The 22,212-nt window shown below is 48.1% G+C and overlaps 1 protein-coding gene across 1 annotated transcript in view; it reads right to left on the reverse strand.

The window, feature by feature from the left end:
* Window positions 1–22,212, reverse strand: part of MEGF11 (multiple EGF like domains 11) — a 389,965-nt gene that overhangs the window by 52,768 nt on the left and 314,985 nt on the right. The window contains exon 10 of the mRNA XM_055536753.1: window positions 15,232–15,406. Coding sequence (XP_055392728.1) covers window positions 15,232–15,406 — 175 coding nt within the window. The remainder of the gene's footprint in view (window positions 1–15,231; window positions 15,407–22,212) is intronic.

The following is a 22,212-nucleotide window of genomic DNA, read 5'->3' on the forward strand; positions in this document are numbered from 1 at the left end:
AGGTGTCTCAGACAAGTTCTCATAGAATTCATCATTACACATAATATGGGCCTGGGATGTGCTCCTCCTTTAAGAACTTGAGGCCGCAGGGAGGCAGGTTTGACGGGAGCTCAGTTTAGACCTCTTTGCAGGCAGGGAGAAGGTGGCTTCCAGCTTTGGGCAGAGGCTGTCTGGGGCTAAAGGCCAGAGGGAAAAGAGGGCAGTGAGGCCTCAGAGGGAGACAGGCCAGGAGAGGTTCATCCTGGCAGCATTTGTCTGGGGAGTGGCTGGGTCTTGGGTTTGAGAGCTGCGATGCTCAGAGTTATGTAACCTTGCCATGACTGTGTCCTCGTGTGTAAAATGGCAACAGTAGCATTTCATCTCAGAGGGCTGTGGGAACACCCGTGGTGATGGATGTGGGAGAGTGTTGTAGTGGAAGCACTGTGAAACAAATGAGTGTGATGGTGATGACTGGTGCTTCATCCATACCACTGCCTGGGAAATTAACACTTCCCCTCAGCTCCCTGTCAGGTGCCCGGTTGCCCTATAGAGGTTTTTTCAAAAGAGTTTTATCGATTTGCTTATTTTTGGCTATGCTGGGTATTTGTTGCTGCACACAGGTTTTCTCTAGCTGCAGTGAGCAGGCGCTACTTTCTAGCCGCGGGCTGCGGAGCACAGGCGCTAGGGCACCTGGGCTTCAGTAGTTGTGCACGGGCTCCAGAGCACAGGCTCAATAGTCGTGGCTCGTGGGCTTAGTTGCCTTGAGGCATGCGGGGTCTTCAGGATCAAATCCATGTCTTCTGGACTGGCAGGAGGATTCTTTACCATGGAGCCACCAGGGAAGCCCTGCCCTAGAGTGCGACACCACTTCCTAATTCGGCTCGCATGGCTGGAGCACCCTGTGGCCACGGTTTAGGTTTCTTCCTAGTGAGGGGCAGCGAAGGTGACTCTCGGTTTGCCCACAGGACAGGCAGGTCAGCGGCAGAAGGCTGATCAAGCCAGTGGGCTCTGGAACTTGACTACTAAATTCAGGTCCTGGCTCTGACACTTACGGGACCTTGGGCAACTTCTTCTTTTCAGCATTATTGGGGGCAAAATGAACAAACTTTTTGCAAGTCATTCACCAGCCTGCGTCTCAGTTTCCCTGTCTGCAAAAATGGGATTATAATTGTACTTTCTTCTGAGGGTAGGGGTGATGATTAAGTAAATTAATACACATAGTGTTCTTAGGATAGTGCCTGACCCAGAGGAATTGCTACAAAAGCTTTAGGCATTTTGATTGTTACATGCACCTGCATATGAACCTAAGCCCACTGCAGATGGGAGGAAAGAAACTTAAGACTGGGCTTCCCTGTTGGTCCAGTGGTTGAGACTCTGCCTGCCAATGCAGGGGGCACGGGTTCAATCCCTGGTCCAGGAAGATCCCACATGCCGAGGAGCCACTATGCTCAGGCACCACAACTACTGAGCCTGTGGGCCTAGAGCCTGTGCTTCACAAGAGAAGCCGCTACGAGAAGCCCTCACACCACAAGTAGAGAACATCTGCGTGTAGCAACGAAGACCCAGCACAGCTAAAAATAAGTTAATTTAAAAAAAGAAATTTAAGATTTACCGGCTCTGCACCACTTTGGTATTGCTTGCCCTGTTTCATCCTCATACCAGCCTAGAAGGTACTCCATGCATGAGGTGAGCAGAGGGAGGCTCAAGAGGTGATCCTGCTGGCGAGCAGGTGACCCAGTTGGTGAGCATCAAGGCTGAGATTCAGACTCAGGTTTGCTGACTCACAGCCCATGCTCTCCCTACTCAGCCAGCAGCCTCCACTGAAGGACCACGGGGAGTGATGGGAACCAGCATCTACCGGACACCTACTTCGTGCTGGGTCCCTAGACTGTGATGTCGCCATCTCCCCACACAGAGGGTGAAGGTCAGGCACCGCACCTTGCTGTCACAGGCCTGCTCAGGACTGCTGCGACTCCCTCTTGCCTGCCAGTGCTCACCTGGCAGGGCCCAGCCTGCTCAGCTCCCACGCTTTCCTTTGCATTCCCTAACCCCTGCTCCCCTGGGCCATCTTTGTCAAAGGCAGAGCCACTTGGGCCTCACTCCCTGGGCTTGTCTCAGGGAATCATACTCAGAACTTTTAGGAGAGGGGAGAACAATTATTTAGTGTTTTTGGAGAGAACTTTTGAGTTTTGTTTTGTTTTCATTTATTCCCAATGTTAGTCTTCCTGTTAGCCCCACCTTAAAGTAATTTATTCAAGACCTTTTTCTGCAACATCTTTCATTTTCCAGACATAATCACATCTCTGGCAGGAATCCCTTCCCCTCCTGGGGTCCATAATTACTCCTGCAGATGGATTATTGGTGCTAATGACTTAGTGAGGAGATGGCTGGGGAGCGGCCAGGCTGGGTGGGGCTTTGGAGCGTCAGAGCCTCATAGCAGGAGGGGAGTGGCCCCTCCTTTGTTCCAGACCCGAAGCCTTGGTGAGGGTGTCAGTGTGGGCCCCGGGCCCACTGCTCTCCCTCACGCCTCTGGGTGACACCCCTGGCATTGCTTTCTTGACAGTGTGTCTCATCTCAACTTCACCCCAGACTGAGGATACTAGGAACAGTTTGTGCCCCAATTTGCGGAAGACGAAGTTGAGACACAGAGAGGTTAAGGGACTTGGGAAGAGTCAAACAGCAGGGAGGTGGAGCTGGGGGGGACCAGGTCTCAGTCCCAGTCGGTCTCCGCTGAGCACCGACTTCCCGCTTCCCACATGGCTGTCCTGAGGTGAGCTTGGCCTTAGAGCCCTAAGCCTGGGTTCTAGGCCCAGCTCGAGGTTCTCATGGGTCAGGTCTCATAACTGCTCTGAACTTGGGTTTCCTCATCCGTGAGATACAGCCCTCCATACTGGCCTGGCTTTCCTCACAGGAGAGCCGTGAGGATTAACAAGCTTAGGGGCGACAGCTAGCTGGGTAAAGCCACACCCACCCTCCGGAGTCTGCAGGTGGCCAGGAGTGGGAGCTGGCAGGGGAAGAAACCCCATCACTTCAGAAGTGAAAGTGCTAGTTGCTTAGTTATGTCCGACTCTTTGCAATCCTAAGGACTGTAGCCTGCCGGGATCCTCTGTCCATGGAATTCTCCAGGCAAGAAGTGGGTAGCCATTCCCTTCTCCAGAGACTTGGACAAAAGGAAAACTGGGAGTGTTTAAGACCTGTTTAGGGATACCGGCACCCCACTCCGGTACTCTTGCCTGGAAAATCCCATGGATGGAGGAGCCTGGAAGGCTGCAGTCCATGGGGTTGCTGAGGGTTGGACACGACTGAGCGACTTCATTTTCACTTTCATGCATTGGAGAAGGAAATGGCAACCCACTCCAGTGTTCTTGCCTGGAGAATCCCAGGGACAGGGGAGCCTGGTGGGCTGCCATCTCTGGGGTCACACAGAGTCGGACACGACTGAAGCGACTTAGCAGCAGCAGCAGCAGACCTGCCCCAATAGCTTCTGCTGCACTGAAAGAGTTGCAGGCATTAGGCTTGAGACCCAAGTCTCAGGTCCAGACCCTGGCCCTGAAGGCAGTGATGGAAACATGAGGAGCACGGCAGCGAGAAGGTGGTGTGACATGGGGACTGTTTATTTTTTTTAGAACAGAAGAGTCAGCAGTTTTCCCTAATAAGGCCACAAACCATGGAGTCCCAGAAGGGGAAGATTGGACTCAGCCTTTGTGACGTAAAACCAGTTTTCTCTATTTTGTTCTGTAGATTAATTGCCAACATGATTTAACATGCTGGCGACGCCCCCATCCCTCCCTGCCCTGGGAAAAATCAGTAGGTGTCTGCTGTGGGGACAGCAAACTCATGAGACAGAGGCGAAGGTGGAAAAAGCATCGGATTGGGAGCTATGTCACTTGCTTCACATCCCAGTTCCGCCAATGATTTGCTGTGTGACCTAAGATAAGCCACTTGCCCTGTCTGGACCTCAGTTTATAAAATAAGAGGGTGCACTAGGGAAGCACTGAGCATTCTTTCAACTCTGCCACTGTGAAGGCTAATTCCTGTTTTGTGCTCACACGGACAGGAAGGGCAGGTGTGTTTAACCCATTTAAGAGATGGGAAGCTGGGGCTCAGAGAGGCTGAATATGTTGCGTAAGGTCACACAGCTGCTGAGCAGCAGACTTAAGATTCCAATCCAGACCTGTCTGACCCCATAGTCCATGCCCTTTGCCTCCAGTAAACAGAAGGAACCTCAACAACTACTTGTTGAACATTCAGTACCTGCCAGGCTTTTTCCTAAGCATCATGCCCATTTTATCTAATCCAATCCTAAAAATAATTCTAGAACATAATACCATTATTTCCCTTGCTTTATAGATGAAAAAACTAAGGCTTGAGAAGCATAGATAACAGGGTCAAGGCCACTCAGCAGATGACTACATCTAGGGTTTGAGTACTGGACAATGTGTGTGTGTGTGTGTGTTTATATTTTTGGATCATTCTGCTATTTCCCTGTGCTCCTCTGCTCACAGACACATGGCAGCTAGAGGGTAAATTCTTCATCCCTAGCTCAGCATCCAGGAAAACCTTTTAGTGTAATAATTAGGAAGCTAGTCAACAGTGGGGGGCAGGGGATGAGAAGCTGGTTTCCTAGGCATAGGGCTAATCGTCTGCAGACCTCCGTTTGATGAAGAACAAAACAATTACAACAGGAAATGCACATACATTATACACATGTCACCTGGCTCTAATTTTCAGTCAGCCTTCTTTTCTGGCTCTGTAGCTGTCCTTGCTCCCTAGTTTCAGCTCAGGAGCCATACAAGAGGCAGACACGCAATTTACCCAGCTGGTGGGGGCTGTGTGTGCACGGGGGGATGGTGACGTCTTTAAAGGACATAGGAAACCTCGGAGGAAAATTCAATCACTGCTCCACTGATCTGGATTTCTGTAATTCTCATCCCCCTCCTGCCTTCACTGGCCTGAGCGGCTGAGGTTTGCATATGACCTACCGACAGCACAGAGAAAGGGGAGAAAAATGGGGAAACGAGTTTGTTCATTTGGGTGATGGAGTGCCCGTTCCCCGTGCCAGCATGCAAGGTTCAATAACAGCAGACAGGGCTTCAAAAAATTGCAGCATAAATAGATGAGCCCTTTAAGGTAATAGAAATTCTGTCATCCAGGGGAGAAATATAGGCCTTGAGTCCCAGGGGAGGGGACACCAGGCCCCCCTCCCCTACCTCCCACACTCCCCGTCCCCATTATAGCCTGAGCTGAAACGGAGCATCCGTGTGAGGAATGACCAGAAGGTCCCTTATCTCCCAGCCACACAGGTTCGATGGGGGGGAGAAGGTCTGGGAAATCAAGTCTTTGTAGCTCTGTCAGTGACCTCACAGGCTGTTCACTCCAGGTGCCAACATGGCAGCAATTAGTTTTAGAGCAGCAGAGAAGGCTTCATCAGGCTGGCCACCTAGGTGAGGCCTTAATTAAGGAAAGCTGGTCAACGGATGAGCATGGAGGGGCTGAGGAGCCGGTCTTCTCCCTGCTGTGATGAGAAAGTCTATTCTTGGTTCTGTGGTTGTCCCTGGGAACCCTGGAGCCCTTGGGAACCCTGCCGCTCCCAGCCAGGAGGAAGTTTCAGCTCTTCTCTTCCTCTCACTTCTATTTCCACCTGTACCCCCAACAGGGGACTCTGGCCAGGACCAGTCAACCTCTTCAGGTGGGGGACCCCTTTGGATAAACAACAACAAAAATAACAGTGGCAGCATCCACAACAGTGGTGATGAAAATAGCTAATATTGTTGAAGGATGACTAATATGCCAGGTATTCTAGTTATTTTATATGTATGAATTAATTTAACCAGCCCAGTAACTCACTGGACTTTATTATTATTACCCTTTCACATATGAGAAAACAGAGGCACGGAAAGGTTGTATGTTGCCCAAGGTCACACAACTAATACTCAGCAAAGCTGGTATTTAAAGGCAGAGAATCCCCCTCCAGCATCTCTGAGTAACATCACTTTACTGTATTGCTAAGGTAGGAACTTGCATCATTTGCCCAGTGAACCTGGAATTGATGTTGGGGGCTAGCTGCTCCAGTCCCTCCTGCAGCTACCTGTTTATTTGATGTGCAGAGAAGCCCATGGGTAGACTTAAGCTCCCACCCTGCTGGCAAGCCCCTTTGGAAATGCCATGAATTTCCTTCCTATAAAGGTCAGTTCTGGAACTTCTGCTATGGGCATTTCATCACTCTTCCCAAGATTTTTATTCATTTCAAAGTGTACTGAGCAAGATATTCATGCGGTAGGCATGCACGGGGGAAGACAGTAGGAGGCTGGAGGGATTCAGACTCTGAGCCATGTGCTGTGGGAACAGAGGAGATGGAAGGGTTAATTCTAAAGTGAGGAATATTCAGGGAACACCTTGTGGAAAAGGCAGTCTTTGACTTTAGCCTGAGAGGCTGAGAAGGATTTTCACAGACTGAGATAAGGACAGTGGAGAGGGTGTTCCAGGAAGAGGGTAAAGCTTGAAAAAATGGCATAGGCGGAGTCCTGAAGCAGACATTGTGTTTGGGGAAAGTGAATGTGTGTGGCCACAGTGCAGATTTGTGGCAGGTAGCAGATGAGATTAGGGTGAACTAACTAGTTTTAAGGGCAAGTTACAAGGACTGGAGTTTGACCTTTATTTTGTGGGTAATGAGAAGCCATGGAGAGGGGTGATGGGACCCCCAACTTCCAAGTGGATGGAAGCTTCCACTTAGTCCCCTCAACGACAATTCAGAGACTCTCCCCTGACTTTGTGAATCATCCCTCACTTGGACAGTCCCAGGACTCTGCCACCTTGAGGCCCCTGACATGTGATCCTCACTCTACATTCCCTGCCCCTGTTCATCCCGGTGCTCTGGCTGGGTAAAGACCCCAGGTTCTAACAGGCAAGACCAGCTCACAGGAACTGTCCAAGGTGCTGAACCAATGCCACACCCAATTTTAAACACTGCCATTTTAATGATTAGCTCCTATACCATTGTTTCTGTCGGGTAGAGAACTTCATTTCCATTTTACAGATGAAAAATGGAAGCTTCCAAAGTGAGAAGAACCAGAGCTAGAAACTTTGGTTCTTGTCTTTCAGCCCAGGGCTCTTTCCTCTCACTCTGCAGCCCCAATGTAGTACAGCAATTCATAGCCCAAGTGAGTCCATTGCTGCTGCCAAGGTAACATGTAAAACTCCCAGACTCTCTTCCCACTTCCATCCCTATGTTCATTTCCCTAAGCACTGAAATGTATGTCCATACTGCAGTGCATCCTGAGACTGACCATTCAGGGTAACCCACAGGTGCTTGAATGGACCTGCTTGGACAGCAGCTGTGCATATGTACGGCTCTGTTGCATTGAGAATCCCTGGGCATAACTCATCCTGACATTCTCCTTCGAAGGGAGTGCTGGGCTTGAGGGAAGCAACGTTTCCCGACACTCTCATAGTTCACCAGTAATTACTGGGCCTCGACTGTGTTTTAGGCACTAAGCCATGAACTTCCCATTTGAAGATTCTCACTCTCATGGTTAAGTCTCCTCTGAATAGTTGAGGAAATTCAGATGTAGGCAAGATAAGTGACCTACTAATAGGCATAGTAGGGATTGGAGCACCAAGATTTGAACCCAAATTTGCATAGTTCCATGGAGACCCATCAATCAAAGCCCATCCTCTAATAGTGGGGGCTCCCACCGCTGCGGGGTTTGTGATCCTGCGCAAGCCACACATCCTGTTTGAACTTCAGCTCATTCTCAAGCTGAAGAACGTGAAAGTGCACTTCTGTAGGGTGCTTGTGAGGAACAGAGGTGAAGCATGTGGCGGGCACTCAGTAAGTGTTTGCTGCTAATGCGAATATAACCATTATCGGGCACAAGCTCGGGAAGGCTGCATGGGCATCCATAACCCCACCAACTCCTCAAGTTCTCAGCAGAGAAAATATCCAGTGTTATGGGAAGGAAAGAGAAAGAGTGTGAGGACCAGAACCCCCCAAGTGCCAGATGGGCTTGTTTCTGCCCCATATTCTTATGGCCTCAAGGGGTGGGGACCTCCTGGCTGGATCAGGCATGTTACTGGGCTCTCAGAGGTGGGTCAGTACTCCTCACCCCTCATGTTTATGATAAGCCTGGGGTCATTCTCAGCCCTCAGAGACTCTGTCTTCACAAACACACTCCAACATCCTCCCTTGGCAAGAAGAGCTCTGGTGGGAGAGGGCAGCTGAGGATATGGCCTCACACCCATTGACCCATTGCCACGCTGGCTACTCACACCCAATAGACAGGACTGATGCAACTCTCACCTTGCAGATGAGGAAACTGAGACCCAGCAAGGTAAAGCAACACGTCCAAGGTTACTGAGCCAAGGCTCAATGTCTCCCAGCTCTCAGAAAAGGGCTTTTTTTTTTTTAATGAGTCTCATCATGCAAAATGCCAGGCTGGATGAAGCACAAGGTGGAATCAATATTGCTGGGAGGAATATCAATAACCTCAGATATTCAGATGACACCACCCTTATGGCAGAAAGCGAAGAAGAACTAAAGAGCCTCTTGATGAAAGTGAAAGAGGAGAGTGAAAAAGTTGGCTTAAAACTCAACATTCAGAAAACTAAGATCAAGGCATCTGGTCCTGTCACTTCATGGCAAATAGATGAGGAAACAATGGAAACAGGGACAGACTTTATTTTGGGGGGCTCCAAAATCACTGCAGATGGTGACTGCAGCCATGAAATTAAAAGACGTTTGATCCCTGGAAGAAAAGCTATGACCAACCTAGACAGCAGATTAAAAAGAAGAGATATTACTTTGCCAACAAAGGTCCATCTAGTCAAAGCTATGGTTTTTCTGGTAGTCACATATAGATGTGAGAGTTAGACTATAAAGAAAGCTGAGTGCTGAATAATTGATGGTTTTGAACCGTGGTGTTGGAGAAGACTCTTGAGAGTCCCTTGGACTGCAAGGAGATCCAACCAGTCCATCCTAAGGGAAATCAGTCCTGAATATTCATTGAAAGGACTGATGCTGAAGCTGAAACTCCAAAACTTTGGCCACTGATGCAAAGAACTGACTCATTGGAAAAGACCTTGATGCTGGGAAAGATTGATAAGTGGAAGGAGAAGGGGTCAACAGAGGATGAGATGGTTGGATGGCATCACTGACTCGATGGACATGAGTTTGAGCAAGCTCCAGGAATTGGTGATGGACAGGGAAGCCTGGTGTGCTGCAGCCCATGGGGTTGCAAAGAGTCAGACACGGCTGAGTGACTGAACTGAACTGAATGAGTCTCAATTAATTGCCCATCCTAAAACTCTTTCCCTTGGGATCTCTAATTTTCTTGAAGAGATCTCTAGTCTCCCATTCTGTTGTTTTCCTCTGTTTCTTTGCACTGATTGCTGAGGAAGGCTTTCTTATCTCTCCTTGCTATTCTTTGGAACTCTGCATTCAGATGCTTATATCTTTCCTTTTCTCCTTTGCTTTTTGCTTCTCTTCTTTTCACAGCTATTTGTAAGGCCTCCTCAGATGCTGTTTTGCATTTCTTTTCCATGGGGATGATCTTGATCCCTGTCTCCTGTACAATGTCACGAACCTCAGTCCATAGTTCATCAGGCACTCTATCTATTAGATCTAGTCCCTTAAATCTATTTCTCACTTACACTGTATAATCATAAGATATTTGATTTAGGTCATACCTGAATGGTCTAGTGGTTTCCCCCACTTTCTTCAATTTAAGTCTGAATTTAGCAATAAGGAGCTCATGATCTGAGCCACAGTCAGCTCCTGGTCTTGTTTTTGCTGACTGTATAGAGCTTCTCCATCTTTGGCTGCAAAGAATATAATCAATCTAATTTTGGTAATGACCATCTGGTGATGTCCATGTGTAGAGTCTTCTCTTGTGTTGTTGGAAGAGGGTGTTTGCTATGACCAGTGTGTTCTTTTGGCAAAACTCCATTAGCCTTTGCCCTGCTTCATTCTGTACTCCAAGGCCAAATTTGCGTGTTACTCCAGGTGTTTCTTGACTTCCTACTTTTGCATTCCAGTCCCCTATAGTGAAAAGAACATCTTTTTTGGGTGTTAATTCTAAAAGGTCTTATAGGTCTTCATAGAACTGTTCAACTTCAGCTTCTTCAGTGTTACTGGTTGAGGCATAGGCTTGGATTACCGTGATATTGAATGGTTTGCCTTGGAAATGGACAGAAAAATGTTAGAAAAAATTCTGTCATTTTTGAGATTGCATCCAAGTACTGCATTTCAGACTCTTTTGTTGACCATGATGGCTACTCCATTTCTTCTAAGGGATTCCTGCCCACAGTAGTAGATATAATGGTCATCTAAGTTAAATTCACCCATTCCAGTCTATTTTAGTTCACTGATTCCTAGAATGTCAACGTTCACATTAGACGTTAGAGATACCAAAGGAACATTTCATGCAAAGATGGGCTCAATAAAGGACAGAAATGGTATGGACCTAACAGAAGCAGAAGATATATCAAGAAGAGGTGGCAAGGATACACAGAAGAACTGTACAAACAAGAGCTTCACAACCCAGATAATCACAATGGTGTGATCACTCACCTAGACCCAGAGATCCTGGAATGTGAAATCAAGTGGGCCTTAGAAAGCATCACTACAAGCAAAGCTAGTGGAGGTGATGGAATTCCAGTTGAGCTATTTCAAATCCTGAAAGATGATGCTGTGAAAATGCTGCACTCAATATGCTAGCAAATTTAGAAAACTCAGCAGTGGCCACAGGACTGGAAAAGGTCAGTTTTCATTCCAATCCCAAAGAAAGGCAATGCCAAAGAATGCTCAAACTACCACACAATTGCACTCATCTCACACGCTAGTAAAGTAATGTTCAAAATTCTTCAAGCCAGGCTTCAGCAATACGTGAACTGTGAACTTCCAGATGTTCAAGCTGGTTTTAGAAAAGGCAGAGGAACCAGGGATCAAATTGCCAACATCTGCTGGATCATTGAAAGAGCAAGAGAGTTCCCAAAAAACATCTGTTTCTGCTTTATTGACTATGCCAAAGCCTTTGACTGTGTGGATCACAATAAACTGTGGAAAATTCTGAAAGAGATGGGAATGCCAGACCACTTGACCTGCCTCTTGAGAAACCTGTATGCAGGTCAGGAAGCAACAGTTAGAACTGGACATGGAACAACAGACTGGTTCCAAATAGGAAAAGGAGTACGTCAAGGCTGTACATTGTCACCCTGCTTATTTAACTTCTATGCAGAGTACATCTTGAGAAACGCTGGGCTGGAAGAAGCACAAGCTGGAATCAAGATTGCTGGGAGAAATATCAATAGCCTCAGATATGCAGATGACACCACCCTTATGGCAGAAAGTGAAGAGGAACTAAAAAGTCCTTGATGAAAGTGAAAGAGGAGAGTGAAAAAGTTGGCTTAAAGCTCAACATTCAGAAAACTAAGATCATGGCATCTGGCCCCATCACTTCATGGGAAATAGATGGGGAAACAGTGGAAACAGTGTCAGACTTTATTTTGGGGGGCTCCAAAATCACTGCAGATGGTCATTGCAGCCAGGAAATTAAAAGACACTTACTCCTTGGAAGGAAAGTTGTGACCAACCTAGATAGCATATTGAAAAGCAGAGGTATTACTTTGCCAACAAAGGTCTGTCTAGTCAAGGCTATGGTTTTTCCAGTAGTCATGTATGGATGTGAGAGTTGGACTGTGAAGAAAGCTGAGTGCCGAATAATTGATGGTCTTGAACTGTGGTGTTGGAGAAGACTCTTGAGAGTCCCTTGGACTGCAAGGAGATCCAACCAGTCCATCCTAAAGGAGATCAGTCCTGGGTGTTCATTGGAAGGACTGATGCTAAAACTGAAGCTCCAGTACTTTGGCCACCTCATGCGAAGAGTTGACTCATTGGAAAAGACCCTGATGCTGGGAGGGATTGGGGGCAGGAGGAGAAGGGGACGACAGAGGATGAGATGGTTGGATGGCATCACCAACTCGATGGACATGAGTTTGAGTGAACTCCGGGAGTTGGTGATGGACAGGGAGGCCTGGCGTGCTGTGATTCATGGGGTCACAAAGAATCAGACACGACTGAGCGACTGAACTGAACTGAAAACTCTTTCAAGAAAAAAGGCAGGTGCATAAATTCACAAACCAAACATCAAATAAAGGCATTGCTAATTATCATTGACTGTGGGATGTTTCAGGGAGGGTCTCAGCCAAGTCTGCTGAACTAATTGCCCGATGCCGGACCCTGACCAGAGCTGACTAATTGCAGGAAACTGGATTCATTCTCAAGCTGAGGTGAGGGCAACAGTTTGGTTTCCCCACCCTGGGAACCTGGTGTGTGCAGGAATGAGTCATGCTGGGTGAGAGCAACTGACTATCTTGTAATCACCTCAAGCAGTTCCTGCTCATCCCCCGACCGGGCCCTGGAAGAGCCTTTGCAGGTACAGTGAGGCTGGATAGGAGGAGATGGATGGAAATCCACAGGGTCTCAGCAGGGCTGCTTGGCTCACAGTCTGTCTCAGCCCTGAGCCCCAAGCAGGTAGGATTCCACGTGGAGATGATTCCTACAAGTGTCAAGTCTCCCAAAGTTCAAGGGCAGGAAGTTATTTTAATCCCAGATGGAAGCAATAGAGACAGTAGCCTGGCCTCCAAACTGCTGGCGCCCTGACCTGGGGGCGTTCATCCCCCAGCCCCGCACACTCGCTGTTTACAGATGATGAACTAGGACCCTGGGAGGGGCAGCCACTTGCCCAAAGTCTAGAACTGCCCGGTAGTTGAGCTGAGACTGGGTCTGCAGGTCCTCTGCGGTCACTTCACTTCAGCTTCAGTCACCTGATCTCTCACCCAGCTGAGACTTTTAATCCCAAACAGCCATTCTCTCCTACCCAAACCCCAAACCTTGAGCACTCCATTTTTTCTATGGAAGTCGTGAACAAATAGGTGGAGAAACAGTGGAAACAGTGGCTAACTTTACTTTTTTGGGCTCCAAAATCACTGCAGCTGGTGACAGCAGCCATGAAATTAAAAGACGTTTACTCCTTGGGAGGAAAGTTATGACCAACATTGACAGCATATTAAAAAGCAAAGACATTACTTTGCCAACAAAGGTCTGTTTAGTCAAGGCTATGGTTTTTCCAGTAGGCATGTTTGGACGTGAGAGTTGGACTATAAAGAAAGCTGAGCACCGAAGAATTGATGCTTTTGAACTATGGTGTTGAAGACTCTTGAGAGTCCCTTGGACTGCAAGGAGATCCAACCAGTCCATCCTAAAGGAAATCAGTCCTGAATATTCATTGGAAGGACTGATGTCCAAGCTGAAACTCCAATACTTTGGCCACCTGATGCGAAGAGCTGACTCATTTGAAAAGACCCTGATGCTGGGAAAGATTGAAGGCAGGAGGAGAAGGGGACGACAGAGGATGAGATGGTTGGATGGCATCATTGACTCAGTGGACATAAGTCTGAGTAAACTCGGGGAGTTGGTGATGGACAGGGAGGCCTGGTGTGCTGCAGTCCATGGGGTCGCAAAGAATTCAGACATGACTGAGAGACTGAACTGAACTGAACTGTGAACCAAGCTCACAGCAATAAAGGTAAACAAGGGAGGAAACCTACAGGAGGACAGATCTCTTTCTCTTCTGAAGATGTCACTGGAATCATTTCCATCTAGTCTTACCTGCCTTGGGGAGAAGAAGTGGGGAGCTGAACAGAGTTTTGTTCTATAGACCAGGGGAAACCTGCCCACAAAAGACATCGCCACCAGGCAAACCTGCGCTCTTACATCATGACAAGGGCTTCCTTGCAGGTCTTTTGGTCACCTTGACAGCGCACTGGCTTCAACCAGACCACGTGTATCAGCATCTCCAGGAAGGCGGCCAGGCATCAGCATTTGTAAAGCCCTCCAGGTGATTACAATGGGCAGCCCCAGTTGAGCGCCATCCCCTTCCTACTCAAAGCAGCACTGGCATCTCCTGGGAGCATGTTAGAAATGCGGAACTGCAGGCCTCAGTTCTACTGCATCAGAACCTACACTTAACAAGGTCCACGGCTGGTTTCTGAGTTCACTAAAGTCTAAGAAGCACCAAGGGAAGGTACTCCATATAGCCTGTTTCTACATCTAACAGCAACATTGCAAGGCAGGTGTCCCATTCCACAGGTCAGGAAACCGATCCTGAGAGAGGTTAACTCGCTGGCCCTGGGTCACACATTTGGTGAGTAGGACAGCCAAGATGGGACCCTGGGCTCGTTCCAAAGGCCTGACTTTGGACTACACAAACCACTTTCTATAGCACAAAATTATGACCACGGGGGTCCCCTGAATGTATGGGTTCTCACACTCACTGGGCATGCATCACCTTGAACAGGATTCCACTTGCAATGTCAAGCTCCCTGGAATCAAACTTCAAAAAGAGCAGCATAATTCATGAGGAAATACAAATAGTAAACAAACACATAGGGAAAAGGTTTTACTCTCCCTAGTAATCAGAGAAATGCAAATTAGAGCAATATTGAGGAGCCATTTTCTAGCTATATAATTAGCAAAAATTAAAATAAGAAAAGAACGTCAGCAGAGCTGTTTTGATAGGTACATGCATACACGACTGGTGGCAGTGTAGCTTTATATAACCCTTGAGGGAATAATATGGCAACATCCATCAAGAGCCGTAAATATATTATGCCCACTGACCCTGGGAAGTCACCCTAAGGAACGAATTCAACAGGAGGGGAAAAGCCTTTGGGAGGAAGATGCTCACTGCACATGTGTTGTGAACTTTGGAAACAACTCAGTATTCAGCACTAAAGGAATGGCTGAGGATCGTGGGGGTCCATCAACTCCTGCTGTGTTATGCAACCACCAAAAATGGATAATCAAGAAGCTCCAGCAGCAAACGTGGGTGAAATAAAGCAAAATACAAAGTCTGGTGGTTATTATGTGCTCTGTGGTTATTAGGATGGAAAAATACTACGTACACAGGACATGGACAGACAGGAGCTGGGTACAAAGAAGACAACTGGTGTTCCAGGGTGAGGAGACAATGGAAAGACACCGTCCTTCCATTACATTTTGTAGTTACAAACCTCAGCAGGACAGGCCTTGGAGAACAGCCTTGGCAGCTCTCTGGTCATAGACTCCGAGTGGCCCATGCAGACACTCATTCTTCATCCCTGGGCACAGGGCTGCACTCCCTGATTCTGGCCCCTCTCCTCCTCTGTGGGGGCGGGGGTGGGCAGAGAGGCCATGGGAGCCCCCTCCCCTCTTACCATGAAGCCTGGGGCACAAGTGCAGCTCCCAGTGATGCTGTGGCAGTCGGCACCGTTCTGACAGGTGCAAGGCAGCTGGCACCCATCACCATAGTAGCCAACAGGGCAGGACTCATTGCAGTGGTAGCCAGACCACCCTGGCTGGCAGGTGCAAGCTCCAGTCACGGGGTGGCAGCTGAATAGATGAGAGAAGGATGAGAGGACAGTCTGGTCAGGAATGCGGCCATGTCCCACCCTCTGCCCACCCCAGGCCTGGTCTGCCCATGGTGCAGGATTGAAGAGCCTCTGATAATACACTGCTTAATGTTTTCATTTTATTTATCATTTATTTGGCTCACTTTGTCTTAGTTGCAGCATGCGGGATCTTTAGTTGCAGCATGTGGGATCTAGATCCCTGACCAAGGATCAAACCCAGGCCCCCTGCATTGGGAGTGTGGCGTCTTAGCCACTGAACCACCAGGGAAGTCTCTTTTTCTTAAAAAAAAAAATTTTTTTTTAGCTTAATGTTTTGTTTATTTGTCAGAACATGCCAAGGTTACATGGTCTTATGAGCCCAAGAAACTGAGGCTCATAATTGTTAGAAAATTTGCCTAAAGTTACATTGCAAGGAAATGCAAAATCAGGATTAGATGTAGGTCTCCTGACTCCCAAACAAGTGCTCTTTATAACACAAATACAGAGACCAAAGCAGGAGGCAGCCTTTCCAGGTCCTTCCCTTGTGTACTATGAGGTTCGGAGCTTCACCCACTCTGCACCCAAAGGAGATGCCCAGTGTGTGGGCAGGTACTAGAGGGCTGCACTGAGACCCAGTGGCTCTGTATACTGTAGGTACTTAATGAACATTTGCTGAGTTAAAGTGGAACCTCTGGGCAGATGTAGCCTTCCCTCTCTGGCAAAGTCTATATTGGAGAGGACACTCTCCATTCATGCATTGCTAGGGCTCTTTAAGACTGAGTAAGATCATCTCCATCCTGGTCTGGCTAGAACCCTTGGCCGGAGGCAAGGGCTACCTGGCACGACCTCTAGAGAGGTGGGCAACCTGTGGCTGGGAGCGTCTGATCCAATAGCCAATATGCATTCATGTTAGAGGAGATGCCGACTGTGGTGACCATCTTCTTCTTAGAGCTGCTGTGGGGAGTGTAGTTGACTGACGGCCCCACATACTGTGTCTGAAATCCAGATAATCTACCTAAAGTCACATTGCAAGGAATTGCAAAATCAGGATTGGACACAGGTCTCCTGACTCTCAAACAAGTGCTCTTTACAATACAAATCCACAGAGACCAAAGCAGGAGGCTTTGTTTTCTCCGAAGTCACACTTCCCCCGGGCTCCTCTCAGCTAGAGCACAGCAGGAATATATTAAGGTAGACACATTCCTGGGAAGTCTGGTACTCCTCTGATGGGCAATTTGGCTGAAAGACTCCCCATCTTGTGAAACTTTCTTCGAACTGTGCTTCAGTTTAAGACTTTGCATCTAGCCTTCCTTCCTCCTCTGTTTCCTTCACACAGGTCAGATCTGCCTTGCAGCTGATGCTTTTCTAGCCTCCCCAGCCCCTTCCCCCTTTTCCCTCACAGCTGTGTTCCTAGTAAGACCTCTTGCAATTTGGCATCTGCTTCTGTCGGGGAGAACCCCAACTGACATTGTGGAGAAGATGCTGGATGGTAGAGACAAGCCTTTTGGATTTCCTGTGTCATCTGCTTCCCTGCTATAGAGTCCAGTTCAAGGGCTGTGGTTGAAAGGCACACTCTGGGCTGGCAGGAGGAGCCTACATACAAGTCTTGGTTCTGTGAAGTTCCACATAGGATATGGGCCTTGTCTCCCTGGGTCATTGGTGGATCCCCAGTGCCAGGCTCATATTCACTGCCCTCTTAAGAATTTGGGAATGAATAGCACTTTTACTACTAGTAATTCTTTTCTCTCTGTTGACTTGTTTATCATCTGTCTCCCCACCAGGTGGCAGCTCCATGGTGGTGGGGGGTGCGGTTGTCTGTCTCTTTCACATCTGTATCGTACCCCAGTGGCCAGAAGTGTCCCTGGCATGGGGAAGATACTTAATACGTATTTGGCAAATGAATTAATGAACAAACTAATTGCGTGAAGCCCAGCCAAGCCAATTCTCCTCTGGGAGCTCTGATTTTCTCATGGAAAATGAGGGATGGACAGGAGCAGACAGTTCCTGAATGGTAAGTACAAGTAGATAAAAATCATTTTGGAAAATGTTTAGTTTCATTAATTGTTCAAGTCAAAACAACAACTGGATATCATGTTTTCTCTATCGAAAAGGTAAAGTTACTTTCTTTATTATTATTATTTTAAATGGACAATACTCAATGCTGGTAAAGGTTTCTAGAAAACAATTTGGGGTTTTGTATCAGGAGTCCTAAAAATATTCAGACCCTTTGGTCTTGTAATTCCATTTCTAAGAATCTATCCTAAGGAAATGATCACAGTTGTGGAGAAAGATTTATGCACGGAGATGTTCCCTGAAGCATTATTTATAACAGTGGAAAACTGAAGTAATTTAAATAATAATAAATAATATGTGACTAGGCTATTAAAGCACCAGGCATTTTACACCTATATTTCTAATCTTCAAGTAAGCCTGTGAGTTGGGCATTAGAGCCTCTATTTTTCAGATGGCACTTGGAGGTTATATGACTGGCCCAAGGTCACAAAGATAACTCAGTGGCAGCTGGAATTCAAACCCAGGTCTGTCTGGCCATGTTCTGTTCACCGTCTCATGCTGCCTCTGACACCAGGATACTGGTTAAATGAATTATGACAATTCATATGAAGGCATGGTAGAGTAGTACTCAAATGTTTTCCAGCCTATTTAATGATATGACATAAGGGTAAATGAAATAAGCAAACTGTTTATTAATACAAAGTCGTGAGCTAAAGTATGAAAAAAGTGTGAAACAGAACATGGATGAAGAATGAACCAATTACAACAAAATGGTTTCTGTGCTCACCTCTGGATTGAGAAATTATGAAGGACTCTGAGTTTTTTCTTTAAATTTCTATGTATTCCCTTTCTCAAACTGAGCATCTATTCTATTCATAAACAGATAAAAAGCAATAACATTACAAATATATAGAAAAGAATGTGTGCAAAGGATGGATGTCTGAAGACTTCCCGACCTTCATGGTTCCCTGGCCCCCACACTGTAAGGGGAGATAGTGGCCTGCACAGGCGCCGTGGGGCAGGGAGCCCCGCCTCGGTGGGCCTGACTCTCAGCCAGACAGTTGTGGAGCACTCCTCTCTGTCATCAACGCTTCCAGCAAAGCTCTTAGGCATGGCCTCTCTCAGTTCCAACTTTTCAGGGGCCTCCTCTGAAGTTTTGATTTAGGGTCAGAGGGCCTGGCTCAATCCACAGTCACGGAGACTGACAGGCTTGGAAGTATTCAAGCATGTGACCGGGCAGCATTGACTGCCACGATCTGCTCTGTACCACCCTGAAGATTCTGAAGGGCCTCAGGCGCCCTCTTGCCCTTCTCTTCAGTAGACTCGCTTGTTACAGGTCCTTGCTCTGGTGTGAAGAGTGCTCTCTGAAAAGCATACTAGATGAACAGTGAGCTGGCGAGCGTTGGCCTCTGAGCCCTCCTGCGTTTCTACTTTCTGTCCCAGCCCACTGGCGTTTTGGATCTCAACACCAATTTTACCTTTTACTCTGAGAAACCAGAAAGCTCAAAACCAAACCTGAAATCATTTTTTTTTTTTGTCTCCTTTCATGTCTCTAAAAATCTATTTTTAAAAATATAATTTCTATTTTCTTAGTTTGATTACTTGTTACTTGTTATAGAAACTCTAAAAATCCTTTCGGAGAGAGAGTGGGGAATGACCGCTGACTCAGTCATTGACTCAGAAAACTGCCCTCACTGTGCTCTCAGCACCTTCGTCAGAACTCCCCCTCCCTGGTGTCCCCTGCCCTGCCCACCCCAGCACCCCTACCACCCCAGCCTGGTGGCAGAGCCATTCCCTTGGGTCACATGGTGGGCAAATGATGCTGGTTTGGCTCAGGCAAAAGTCACAAACACTGATGCTGGTTCATTCCGCCCCCCCCGCCCTCACCTTTCTCCATTTCCCCCAGACATAGATTTAATCACAAGTTAATAGGAGTTGAAAGCTGAACAATACAGGAATCTTTTCAGGGTGGAATTTTCTGCCTTTTCCTCTCCTGGCTGCTCTGAGATTTCTATCAATGCTGCATCTGTTGGCTAAATCAAATCTTTCAAAGGTAATCCACGATCATGGCTGCTGGAATTCGTCTATGACAATCCAATTGTGGAGGGGACATGGACAAGGGCTGACACACGGGTGCTCACTTTCTCAAGGTTATTCCTTGATGAAGGAGGGAGGCTGCTTTGTGTGTGCTACAAAGCGCTTATAAAGGGAATGAAGCATTGGGGAATTTCTCTGGCCACTTTTTCCTTCCCAGGGCACTTGGGCTCGACCTCTTTGAAGCGTCCTCTCAGAGGAGCACAGAACAGAAACAGGCTGGGGCGAGCTGAGGAGAGTTTTCTTTGGTCAAGGGTTGGGAGGTCTTTGTTTCTCTAAGAAAGATGTTCAGGGCTTTCCTTGCAAGCTGTCTTGGTGGGGCTCTTGCAGAAGCCAGGGGGGCAACGAGGCAAGGCTGCTGAGGACCCCACACTGCATCTTTTGGGGAGCTGAGTGGAAGCTTCACTTGAAAGACCACAAGAAAATTTTACTGTTACTGGGCTGATGAAAGGTGATAGACAGACTGGGAAACTGAGACAGAGAGGGGGAAATTATACTTATCAGGACACTGGCTCAGGCACAGGTAGTTCTAAGGCCAGGATCCAGGGGTCCCAGACCCACCAAAACCTGCAGCTTAACTGCCTTAGGAGTAGGAGTCCTAGAGTCATTACTCTGCTTTTCTTAGCTCCCAAGAGAAGGCTCTAGAATGGGACAAAGGCTCATGAGAAGAGAGGAGTGACCTGTGTGCACACAGAGGAAGACAGCTGTTCTCTGTGTCCCTGAGAACAAAGCCAAGTGCAGCGAGAGAGAGGTTGAGTGAGATTGGAGGTTCTCCACCTTGGGCAATCCTGCCTCTCCCTACCCATCCAGGTTGTCAGAACTTGGGGCCGGGGTCGTGCTTCTGGCATCTAGTGGACAGAGACCAGGAACGCTGCTAAACACCCTGCAATGCACAGGAGAGCCGTCCATGGCAAAGAATTATCCAGCCCAAAACATCTGCAGTGGCAAGGCTGAGAAATTTCGAGTTAGACCAAATAAAAACTTGGTGGGTGCTGGGGGCTCAGTCAATGGGACAGTGAGCCAGGAAAAAGTGGTGAAACATTAGAGCTTGGGCAGAACCACCCTAGAGGAATGGGCTGTTGAAGATGAATTCAGTGATTCTTTTTCCTGAAGGTCTGCTCTGTGCCAGGCATCGTGCAGTGCTGAGGCTGCAGAGGTGGACAAGCCCATGCTGACACCGCTCCCGAAAAGAGGTGGTCAAGTAGACCCGGAGGAATCCAGCCTGGGGGCTTGGCTGCCAGGTGCCCTCGGAGCCCCCATGCCTAAGAAGTGCTACTGCTCCCAACCCCTGAAATGTGACACGTGTTAAAGAGAGTAAAGCAAATAATCATCAATATTGAATGGGCTGAGATTAGCGACGGAGAAGAGGGAGTCCTTCCAAATTAATAATGCATTGAGGACTCCTTCAGAAGAGGGGTAAATTATGCTGGGCACGCTTGCTCAGGCACGGGAAGAAAACAATAGCTCTTTCATTTGGGGGTTGGTTGGATCTCCAAGGCAGGGACTATTCCTGCACTGGATCTCAGCGACTGTCTTGCTTCCTGTCCCTGACACAGACCTCCCTTGGCTTCCCTGCAGAGCAGGCTTGCTGGGGGGTGGCGGGGGGGTGGGGCGGCGGCTGGGGTTCCTGGTGCTGCCCATCCACCCACGGAATAGTCTGAGGCAGCTGTCCCGTGCCCCCAACCAGCCATGTGGAAACCCTTTGTTTAGAGCCTGGGAGTTCTCACTGTGCCCTCCAGACCTAGCCCAGAAGCCACCTCCTCCAGGAAGACTTTCCTGACCAGTATGCTTTCTGTACAGAGCCCCTGGTCACAGTTACTCGAGCACAAAACACAACAGGGCGAGCCAGATATATTTCGTTGCTTCTAAGATGCTCTTTGCCGCTCATTTTCATAGCTCTGATGTGTGTGCTATGCAGTCAATGGTATGTCATGGTTCAGTTGTAGCAGTACATACGATAAAGCAGAGCCTCACTACTGGTGGTGTCTCGTATTTGAAGAAATACGGTAGAAGATGCTTAAAGTGTGCGTGTGGGGGGGGCGGGGGGTGGGGAGGAGGGGTATGTGTTCCAAACTCAAGTTCCTGAGGGCTGGACATGTGTTAAGGGGTACTTCTTTTCTCATGGTCGGCCCTGCAGGCTCTCAGTGTTTGTTGAATGAATAAGTGATTCAATGCTTAAGTCATATACAGGTCACCTCCATTGGCTCCAAGGCCCCCTGTTAATGGTTTCCTTTCCAACCTTCTGCCATTGCAGACAGCACTGCCTGAGCCACTCAGCTCTAGGAACTAAGGACTGAGGACAGATTCTGTCTAAGCTGTAACACTTGCGAAGATGACTGCTTACAGTGACCAGAGGCTCCTGGGCGATGTGTGGAGAAGCAAAAGCTGGAAGTGAGGAGGAGCTGAGGCTAAGTCCTAGCTGTCCCAGAGACAAGGCTATAAGGCAGAGGCCTGTCTGTCTGGCCTGAAAACATCAGCAACACCCGTGGCCCAGGGCAGCTGGTCCTCCCCTGAGCTGTCCTGCAGGCCCGAGGGGAGAAGGAGAGTCCCCTCAGCCTGCACCATTCTAATAAGAGTCGACCACTTAAAAGGCTGTGGAAGCATTTATCTGGGCCCAACAGCCTCATCTGAAGCTTTAATCTGGGGCCTGACAGCCTCATCTATTACCAGAGGGCGGTGCCAACTGGTGCAGGAAGCGGG

The sequence above is a fragment of the Bubalus kerabau genome, chromosome 10, assembly GCF_029407905.1.
Source record: "Bubalus kerabau isolate K-KA32 ecotype Philippines breed swamp buffalo chromosome 10, PCC_UOA_SB_1v2, whole genome shotgun sequence".
NCBI classification, from domain to species: Eukaryota; Metazoa; Chordata; class Mammalia; order Artiodactyla; family Bovidae; genus Bubalus; species Bubalus kerabau.